Source organism: Centruroides sculpturatus, unplaced genomic scaffold, assembly GCF_000671375.1.
Source record: "Centruroides sculpturatus isolate CEXI.00-Female unplaced genomic scaffold, Cexi_2.0 scaffold403, whole genome shotgun sequence".
Taxonomy (NCBI): Eukaryota; Metazoa; Arthropoda; class Arachnida; order Scorpiones; family Buthidae; genus Centruroides; species Centruroides sculpturatus.
Window position 1 is genome coordinate 89909 of NW_019384751.1, and position 11527 is coordinate 101435.

The 11527-nt window shown below is 36.4% G+C and overlaps 1 protein-coding gene across 3 annotated transcripts in view; it reads left to right on the forward strand.

Moving 5' to 3' along the window:
* LOC111628584 (WD repeat and SOCS box-containing protein 1-like) overlaps positions 1-11527 on the forward strand; it is a 45988-nt gene that overhangs the window by 15041 nt on the left and 19420 nt on the right. For all 3 annotated transcript variants that reach the window (XM_023372407.1, XM_023372406.1, XM_023372408.1), the window contains exon 3: positions 1270-1438. In XM_023372407.1, the coding sequence (XP_023228175.1) occupies positions 1270-1438 (169 nt within the window). The remainder of the gene's footprint in view (positions 1-1269; positions 1439-11527) is intronic.

Consider the following 11527-nt stretch of genomic DNA (forward strand, 5'->3'; position numbering starts at 1 on the left):
TCAGCATTACATGCGTGTAACGCTGAACTCAGTGTCTTTGTTTTTGTTATTATGGATATGACATCGAAACAAAAGTGCAATCTTCACAATGGGTGGGTGAAACATCCCCCAAAAAAGTTCGGCAAGTTTGCTCAAATGTTAAGGAGATGTTGACTATTTATTCAATGTAAAGGTGGTTTGTGCATCATGAATACCTACCTACCTACAGGCCAGACATAACTATCTATTTGAGGGTTATGAAATGCCTATGAGACAGAATCAGGCAAAAACGGCCCAAACTTTGGAAGAGTGGCGAGTGATTTTTTTCACACGACAATGTGCCGGCTCATTTGTCCCTTAGAACTCGTGAGTTTTTGGCCAAAAAACAAGACTGCTATGCTTCCCCACCCACTCTACTCACTTGACCTGGCCCCATGCAACTTTTTCCTGTTCCCCAAACTAAAAAACCCGCTCAAAGGAAAAAGATTTGCCACCATTCCAGAGATAGAGAAAAATTCGATGGAGGAGCTTATGAGCATTCCAGGACTGTTTCAAAAAGTGGAAACATCCTTGGATTAAGTTTATATGTTGGGGGAGACTAAATCACTGAAGGGGACTCTGACCAATAAATTGTAAGTGAAGTATTTTTTTTGTAATAAATAAAGTTTGGGAACTTTTTGAAAAGACCTCATAAATGATTATATTTTACCTCATTTGTTGCACAGCGTGGCAGCAGGCCGGATGAGATGACCTTGTGGGTCAAAGTTTGGTGACCCCTGGTGTAGATAAATGCGTGTGTTAATTTATACGCATTGAAATCTATTTGTAACATGTTGTGTTTTTAATTTCTTTGTTTGAACAATATTACCAACCAAATGTGAAACAACTGATGAATTTAATGATGAAAAATTAAAATATTTGTGCAGTTTTCCACATCTAAAAAAATTTTTTGTTCAGAGCAATGTTCTATATAACTATAAAATCAATTTTAAAAAATGTTGTTTCTTTATAAACAATTCATCTGTGAACTTATCAAAAACAACTTAATTATATCATTAACATTATATCTCCAATTTGAAAAACCAAAATCTATTGAAATTTATATCTTATTGTGATGATTAAGTTAGGAAAGTTTGAGCATAACCTTGATGACTTCTTAGAGTCTTATTTTTAATTTGTGCTAGCATATATAGATACTAATTTCATACATTAGTTAGTATTTACTTTAAATTTTTATAAATTTATTTCTTAATTTATAACAAAAATAATTTATTGCATTTTAATTTGAAGCTCCAGCTATTTTGTTAACTCAACTTATTCCACCACAAAGAACTTTTACTTTATCTGGCAGAGAAACATGGAATTGTGCATTTTCTCCAGATGACACTTATTTTGCTTGGTCCTGTGGAAATAGGATTGTTGTTATTGTTCCTTGGAAATATTCATCATCATTATCATGGTATTTATGCTTAAAAACTTTCTCTAAGATAAGATTTTTTATACAGTATTTTGTTAGTCAAAAAGTTAAGATACATATTTAAATATAATTCAAAGAAAATTATATAATATACATTGTTAAGGAATGTGAATCATCATCTTTTCTTCTAGCAAGGAATGAACCAACCTGGAATGCAAATTTGATTTGCATTCCAGGGAAAAAAATCAAAATTTAATTTGGAATTGGTCATTAAATTTAATATGAGATGGCAGCATAACTGCCTATCTCTAGTCAAATTATTTAATTTCTAATATTTAATTATGGCCTTTACATAGACCAAGAATTTGGCATATCGTTTGATGTGTTTATTATGTAATGAGCTATAGTTGTTGATACTTATATGTAATATGTCTGAACACAAGTTTTGGAAAAATGTGTGATAACAAGTGATACTAAGATGCTAGCGGAACGAGTACTAAACACAGACTGATGTAGCATGCACACAATCCGGAACTTGCCCTTTCCTCGTCACTCATTATGCAAAATGTTGATTATTAAGCAAGTCATTTTTTTACAATTTGTTTGCTTGTTATGTGAATTACTGGTTATGAGCGGTGCTTGTTAAGCAAGGTTCTACTGTATCAAAAATGATTACAATAAATATACTACTTGTAGTTTAGTATCGTATAATATTACAAATGAGACTGTATAATAATTAAAATTTCTCTATCTATCTCAATTAAATGTTAAAGGATAAAGATTTTGTCTATTAAAGTTTCTTAATAGTTTCTATTGGATATGACATGTTTTTTTAGCAATTAATTTTAAAAATATAAGACCAGGGATGGCTTTGAAAGTATACTGTTATAATTGTTCTTAACTCTTTTGAGATTGTATTAGTAAAAGTGGTTTTCTCAACTTTTTACTTATTATTTTTGCTGAAAATTTCTCTTATATCAGTTATGCCATTGATTTGTATGGATATTCCCCAACATATTAAGTTGTTTGAAATGTTTATATCAATTTTTTTATAGCCAACAGTTGAGACATTGGATGAAGCAAAAATTATTAGAATTGTATGAATCAATGAATATTACAAAAAAATAATGTTGTCTGTTATCGAACAGTATCATATTCTGAACTTCTTCAACATTTGAAGAAGTTCAGACATATGAATTGCTATGACATTTGGACACCTCACTACTTAATAGGAAAGAACTCACTGGATTTCATCTCCAATTGCAATTTTGTTCAAAAATGATGTAAAAATGACCCTTTTCTGAAATGTCTAGTTATAGGTGATGAAAAGTGGATTGTTTATAACATGGGTGGGCAAGCAAGAGTTCAGTGGGAGCCGAAATGTAGGTTTTGCAAAATGCATGGGAGTCGCAGTTCTGTACTTTTTTATTCTGTACCACAATTTTATTATATAATATAAAACAAATATTGAATTTTTTAATAAACATATTTTCACAAAATTGTGGAAATAAAATTGTAAAAAAAATAATAAAAAGCAGAAATTAACACTTTCAGCAAGAGCCACATGTAACTCCAAAAGAGCTGCATTTGCCCATGTCTGATTTATAACATCATCAGCCAAAATTGATTGTGGTGCAAGAAAAATGAAACACCATTAAAAACTCCAAAGGCCTGTATTACAATCTGCTTGTAGAAGTCTCATTGGTCTGCACAATCCTAAGGTATCCAGTGTGTCACCTTTTATTTCAGTCTGTCATTCATTTGATATGGTTATTGATATACCATTGTATGGGGATCTGTCATCTTGCTATAAATATTAAAAGTAAAGTTAATGAATGTTGCTTATTTATAGTTCCTAGTTTGTCGTTTTGAACACCTTATAGTGTCAATACACGAACTCTAGGCAATCTTCATTTTAAATTTATTCAACTTTTAGTTCACTAAAAATTGAATAAATTTAAAATGAAGATTGCCTAGTGTTAGTGTATTTACACTATATGGTGTTCAAAATGACAAAAATAATCACCGACACGGTTTCAAGAATGTATAAAAAGTTTTTAGCTTGTTTTTGGTTTGTGTCACGCTAGTATATAATGTCGGTCGGTGTTATCGTGTTCGTCATGTTAAAAAAAAAAAAAAAATTTTTTGTTTTCTTTCGTTTCGGATTTATTTCCTTTTTGTGTATATGTATATATATATATTAGTTTTTGTATACTGCCGATGTGGTTATTGTATTGTAAAAAAAAAAAAATTTATTTTTTGTTTGTTTTTGGGCGGTTTTTGTGTGGCAGCTCGGTGTAGGTGGGGGTGGTATATATATGGCGGGGAACCAGTAATTCGGCATTCTGGTCCTTGGTGTTCGAGTGGAAGGTGCGTTCTATGAGTGTATTGTGTGGACTCTTTGTGTTGACCGCCACGTGCCAGGCCTACACCAACTTCCTGTGTTATAATCTGGACTATATTTTTGGTATATAAATTTTGTTTGATTCTGTATTGTACTCGTCTCCTCATTTCGTGGTAATCTTTTTTATTCATCCTTGCGAATATTATCATACAGATATTCGTAGATCCCACATATTGGCGTCCGCGACAGGATTACCACTTGTGATAATGGAGATGGCGAGCACGGAGAACTCGAACAATGGCGACAGATTGGTGTCGAGTACAGCGGCCCGGCAGAGTCAACAAGATATGGTTAATGCAACCCAAGTTGTCATGGGGTATTTAGGAATGATCCCGATGTTTTCTGGATCACAGACTGATAATATTTCAATCAAGCAATTCTTCGACATATTGGAGGAAGTGTCGGCGATTGTGGAATGGAACAATAAGACTCGATTAGTGGTGGTACAATCGAGGTTGAAGGGCGAACCTTTCAACCTGGTTATGGATCTACGTGCGGTGTACGGCAACGACTACAATCAGATAAAATCGTCTCTCATAAGCAGCTTTCATAGACCTAAGCAAAGTGAGGGAGATACTTTGAAGGAATTCATCAATATACGACAGAGACGTGAGGAAACTGTCAGTGAGTACAGAGTCCGTTTATGTATCACGTTTGAAAAAATGATTTGTACGAAAGCATATGGCGGCTTTAAGGAGGGAAATGCTCAGTAGCCAATTCGTTCAAGGGCTCATCCCCAGTCTGAGGATGAAGTTATTGGAACGTGAGCCTCAGTCATTTAACGATGCGGTCGAGTTAGCGGAGAAACTCCATAAGATAGAGCAAACGTGCGGTTTTAAGGAGATTCACGTAGGTGGAGTAGTAGTGCCCTCCCCTAGTAAAACGGAACCGCCTGAAAGGGACCTAACCGACGTGGCAGAGTTGTCGAACAGATTGGCAAGTCTGGAAGAGACTGTGTCGAAATTATCCCGTGCAATCGAGGGATTGTCTTTGAAACCTAGAGAACAGGATGTAAATGGACAAAGGTTGCGGACTGACCGCGTGAGGAAATGTTTTATCTGTAAGAGTAAGGACCACTTATGTGCAAATTGTCCATCGAATTTAAACTAGAACGGAGCCATCTTGACAGCCAGGCCGGTGGCTCTGCATTGGTTATTAAGCTGGCGAGTGAGCCTAAGAATCACCAGCTCCCGTCCGTCTCTGGTGAGATTAACGGACGGGCGATAAGTCTGTTGATTGACACTGGTGCCGAGAGATCCTTAATGAACCAAAAGGAGCTTGAGTTTGTAGATAACATGTCTCCAGTTTGCAATGATGTGAACGTAAGGGTGAGAGGCATATCTGGGGGTGTCATGAGATGTAATCGGGGATTTTCGTTCAAAGTTGAGTTTGACGGCAAGGTGACCCCCACACAATTCATTGGGGTGAACTCGGAGATTCTTATTGGTCACCATGGTATTCTTGGGATGGACTTCATAAGCAATTGCCTGGAGATCTTGACGAAAATAGCTGTGGCCATCAATAGTAGTGAGCTGGTAACTGCACCCTCACAAACTGTGGAACTGATATCGTGCCAGGAACTTCATAAATTGCCTGAACCAATAGACCTATCCCACTTACCACCCGGAAAGGTTGCATGTGTCTCTGAGGTTATTGAGGAATTCTCTGATATATTTAGTGAATCCGTTGAGGAGTTAAAGGGAACAACCAAATTCACCCATGAGTTCGAGGTGAACACAGACAAGCCAATTCACACACATCAATACCGGATCCCGCATGCCTACTTACCAAAACTAAAGGAGAAAATTCAACAATATTTGAAAGCTGGCATTATTGAACAATCACGGTCTGAGTGGAACTCTCCACTGCATATTGTCCCCAAGAGTAATGGTGAAATAAGGATCACTTTGGATCTAAGGAAAGTGAATGAAGTCACCAAAGGGCAGGACTTCCCCCTTATGAGAATTGACGACATTCTGTCTCAATTAAAAGGGGGAAGAGTATTTTCCGTGTTGGACCTGAACTCTGGTATTTCCAGATACCTGTGGCCCCACACCTTCGTGAGATATTCGCCTTTTCTACCCCCTGGGGAAAATACCAGCTGTGCCGCATGCCCCAAGGGGGGAAAAACTCTGGACGGTTCTTTCAAAGAATCATGAATTCCATACTCTCCAAATATGTTGGGACTCATTGTTTCGTCTTCCAGGACGATGTGGTTTTGTTCTCCCAGGACTTGGATGAACATACCGTGTTGCTTAGGGAGGTGCTCCAGATGATCAAGGAGGCAGAATTGGTCCTAAGACCGTCAAAGTGTCGCTTTGCCGTCACATCTGTCCGTTACCTGGGGCACATCATTGATAATGAAGGAGTTAGACCAGACCCAGAGAACATTAGGGCTTTCATGGAAATCCCCCCACCCAAAACGGTTAAGGAGGTAAGAGCGTTCTTAGGGGCTCTGGGCTTCTATTGTCCATTCATAGATAATTTCGCCCACCTATCGTTGCCCCTTACCGAGCTAACTAAAAAGGGACATCGTTTCAGGTGGTCAAGGGAATGTGAGGACAGTTTTGATAAATTGAAAAGGGCCTTGACCACGCCTCCGACCTTAAGGCACCCTGATTTTTCATCAGAGTTCCATCTTTTCACGGATGCATCTGAGCTAGCCGTGGGGGCTGCTCTACATCAAGACGGTGGTAATGGGCTTGCATCCATCGGTTTTTTTCAGCAAAAAACTATGTGGGGCCGAGCTTAATTACTCCATCGTCGAAAAAGAGTGTCTTGCGCTGTTACTAGCCCTTCGCCATTTCCGCTTCTTAGTCCTGGGCCGCCCAATCGTTGTATACTCTGATCATAAGTCGTTAATATTTCTCAAGGATATGAACAATCACAACTGGCGGCTCACGAGATGGGCGGTCGAACTCGCTAGTTACGACATTAAAATGGTGCACGTAAAAGGGGCAGAGAATAAAGTGGCAGACCTATTATCCCGTACCCCTAATGATAGCAACTCTCCATCTGAGGAAGTGAAGGTCGGTGTTAATTCCGTGTCCCCGCCACCAAACGTCAATGTGCATTGTGTTGACGAGTGGGTACTTGCATCCCAGAAAACTGACAACCGCATTTGCACGATCAAGGATATCCTGTTAAAAGGGGGTAGCATCCCTCCTACCTACCTGCACGACTTTGAGGTGCGTGAGGATGTACTAGTCAAGAACAGTGTTAATCGTAGAGGTGAGCCGACTAGGTGCATTTATGTGGGTGACTCTGCCCAAGTTTCCCTTATAAAGCATTACCATGAGGTGGGGGGCACCTTGGCACCGAGAAGACTGTTAAGAAACTTAAGGACAGGTATTTCTTTCCTGACATGAGGAAGAAACTTAAGGCTTTCATAACTAGATGTGAGACTTGCCAAAAATTTAGCCGTACCACATACAAGGCGCCGGTTCAGGAGGTAATCCACCCTAATGAACCCATGGAGGTAATTGCCGTGGATGTAATTGGACCGGTGCCCAAATCACGGAGAGGGAATTGATACATCATTGTATTCGTCGACCTGTTCACAAGGTTCGTTGAGGCAATTCCGGTCCCGGAGGTATCGTCAAGAGCGATTGCTGACTCACTCTTTGAGAGCATTGTATGCCGTTATGGGGGTGGTCAGATCCTCATCTCCGATTGTGGGACGAACTTAACATCAAATCTGATGAATGACGTATGCAAAATACTTAATATTGACCATAAAACTACAACTGCTTATCGACCCACATCAAACGGAACCTGTGAAAGGGCGAATAAGACGATCATAGAGATAATTGCAAAAATTTTGTAATGGCAGTAACGCTGACTGGAATAAGTACATCCCGGCGGCTTTATTAGCTTATCGCACTTCCGTCCATGGCTCAACTGGGGAGACTCCAGCATTCTTGTTGTACGGTTTCGACCCCACTCTCCCAGGTGAAGCACGAACGGGAAGTGTAGGTCAAAGTAGCAGGAGTGCTCTCGACTATCGTGAGATGTTAGTCGACAAACTACGGATATGCCAAAAGGCAGCAGACATATTCAATAAGGACCAATTGGCCAAGAAGAGAGAGTATTGGAATAGAACCCGGAAGTTAAAGAAATTCAGGGTTGGGGATTTGGTGATGATCAAGAAACCCTCAAAAGCCATGCACAAAAAATTCTCCGCATGGTATACTGGTCCCTTCCGGGTAGAGAGCATTCTTAGTGATGTAGTGGTCAAGGTGAGGGGTCAGAAGCTAAAGGACAGACAAACAGNATGAAATCTATAATTTTGCATTATTTGATATTTTAAAATTTAATGAAAATTTTAAAATACAGTGGGTGATCGGTTAATGAGCATAATCGGTTCCAAGACTTTGTTTGCTATCCTAATTGTTTGTTAACCGATTATCGATGTACCATAGGTTTTTATGGGAATTTGATTAATTTGTTCTGGAGACCCAAAAAATAAAAAATATATACTTTCTTACTACGTTTATTTATATGTAATAAGAAAAATACATATATACACAGTCTTGCATTTTTATTAGTCATGTTTTTTCTGTTTGTGGGGGTTAAAGAGCCTGTTTAACATTGATTGCTTTTCTCTCTTCTTTAAGATTTTTCAGAAGTAATTAATAGCATTGTAATTGTAGAGATCCCTAAGTCTATTAATCTCAACCTGGTTTGGATGCCATTCTAAAACCGTTGTTCTGACATCCTCCTACATCTTCAAAAGATGTTTAATAGCAGATATCAGCATTAATCCTCTTTTTTCAGAAGTAAACATCTTGCCAAGTTTCTTGGTGTTATTCATTCAAGAGTTTTTGGCATTCTTCTGTCATAAGTCAATTTCAGGGTCTATTATGAGCTTTTCAATGTTCTTTATTTCTCAGATGTGATTTTTGTTACTCCTTTAACTGCTTGAGTCTTCTCGATTATACTGTATCTTAGATAAGATTGAACTGCAGCCTGCTGTAGATCTGTTCAAGCCATACTGCCCAAAAATATCAGACATCTTCTGCCTACTCTCTGCCTTTGCTATTATACTCTCACCTTTTGAAAATAAAAACCAATGCAAAACTTAACAAGTGCCTGCTCAACAGTCTTGCGAATACTATAAAAGAATTGTTTCTGGCAGAAAAATAAAAGGCTAGAATTATAAGGGAGAGTTTCAAAGTTTGGAGGAATACTATCCAATCAGTAGCCTATATACCAGGTTGAGCGTTGATGTCGATGTCACCTGCCCTCTGAAAAGTTCTAAATTGTGGCCTGAAGACAAGAGAAGACCAATCAATATTCATTATTTTATGTTGCTTTTTCTTGTGTTTGTTCTGTGAGGTGTTTGTTGTCCAAACATAAAAATCTTTTGCGAAAGTGTTCGTTGTCCAATTTGTTCGTTAACCAATGACCCACTGTACAGTGAAACCTCAGTTAACAAGCATAATTCATTCCAGAATCTTACTCATATGCAAAACACTTGTTAAGTGAAACAATTTTTTCTATATAAATTAATGTAAAATATGATAATGCATTTCATGTCGAAAAAAATACTCAAATATTTTATGTATAATGTATATTCAAAGAAAATTATATAATATACATTGTTAAGGAATGTGAATCATCATCTTTTCTTCTAGCAAGGAATGAACCAACCTGGAATGCAAATTTGATTTGCATTCCAGGGAAAAAAATCAAAATTTAATTTGGAATTGGTCATTAAATTTAATATGAGATGGCAGCATAACTGCCTATCTCTAGTCAAATTATTTAATTTCTAATATTTAATTATGGCCTTTACATAGACCAAGAATTTGGCATATCGTTTGATGTGTTTATTATGTAATGAGCTATAGTTGTTGATACTTATATGTAATATGTCTGAACACAAGTTTTGGAAAAATGTGTGATAACAAGTGATACTAAGATGCTAGCGGAACGAGTACTAAACACAGACTGATGTAGCATGCACACAATCCGGAACTTGCCCTTTCCTCGTCACTCATTATGCAAAATGTTGATTATTAAGCAAGTCATTTTTTTACAATTTGTTTGCTTGTTATGTGAATTACTGGTTATGAGCGGTGCTTGTTAAGCAAGGTTCTACTGTATCAAAAATGATTACAATAAATATACTACTTGTAGTTTAGTATCGTATAATATTACAAATGAGACTGTATAATAATTAAAATTTCTCTATCTATCTCAATTAAATGTTAAAGGATAAAGATTTTGTCTATTAAAGTTTCTTAATAGTTTCTATTGGATATGACATGTTTTTTTAGCAATTAATTTTAAAAATATAAGACCAGGGATGGCTTTGAAAGTATACTGTTATAATTGTTCTTAACTCTTTTGAGATTGTATTAGTAAAAGTGGTTTTCTCAACTTTTTACTTATTATTTTTGCTGAAAATTTCTCTTATATCAGTTATGCCATTGATTTGTATGGATATTCCCCAACATATTAAGTTGTTTGAAATGTTTATATCAATTTTTTTATAGCCAACAGTTGAGACATTGGATGAAGCAAAAATTATTAGAATTGTATGAATCAATGAATATTACAAAAAAATAATGTTGTCTGTTATCGAACAGTATCATATTCTGAACTTCTTCAACATTTGAAGAAGTTCAGACATATGAATTGCTATGACATTTGGACACCTCACTACTTAATAGGAAAGAACTCACTGGATTTCATCTCCAATTGCAATTTTGTTCAAAAATGATGTAAAAATGACCCTTTTCTGAAATGTCTAGTTATAGGTGATGAAAAGTGGATTGTTTATAACATGGGTGGGCAAGCAAGAGTTCAGTGGGAGCCGAAATGTAGGTTTTGCAAAATGCATGGGAGTCGCAGTTCTGTACTTTTTTATTCTGTACCACAATTTTATTATATAATATAAAACAAATATTGAATTTTTTAATAAACATATTTTCACAAAATTGTGGAAATAAAATTGTAAAAAAAATAATAAAAAGCAGAAATTAACACTTTCAGCAAGAGCCACATGTAACTCCAAAAGAGCTGCATTTGCCCATGTCTGATTTATAACATCATCAGCCAAAATTGATTGTGGTGCAAGAAAAATGAAACACCATTAAAAACTCCAAAGGCCTGTATTACAATCTGCTTGTAGAAGTCTCATTGGTCTGCACAATCCTAAGGTATCCAGTGTGTCACCTTTTATTTCAGTCTGTCATTCATTTGATATGGTTATTGATATACCATTGTATGGGGATCTGTCATCTTGCTATAAATATTAAAAGTAAAGTTAATGAATGTTGCTTATTTATAGTTCCTAGTTTGTCGTTTTGAACACCTTATAGTGTCAATACACGAACTCTAGGCAATCTTCATTTTAAATTTATTCAACTTTTAGTTCACTAAAAATTGAATAAATTTAAAATGAAGATTGCCTAGTGTTAGTGTATTTACACTATATGGTGTTCAAAATGACAAAAATAATCACCGACACGGTTTCAAGAATGTATAAAAAGTTTTTAGCTTGTTTTTGGTTTGTGTCACGCTAGTATATAATGTCGGTCGGTGTTATCGTGTTCGTCATGTTAAAAAAAAAAAAAAAATTTTTTGTTTTCATTCGTTTCGGATTTATTTCCTTTTTGTGTATATGTATATATATATAGTTTTTGTATACTGCCGATGTGGTTATTGTATTGTAAAAAAAAAATTTTTTTTTCAGTTTGTTTTTGGGCGGTTTTTGTGTG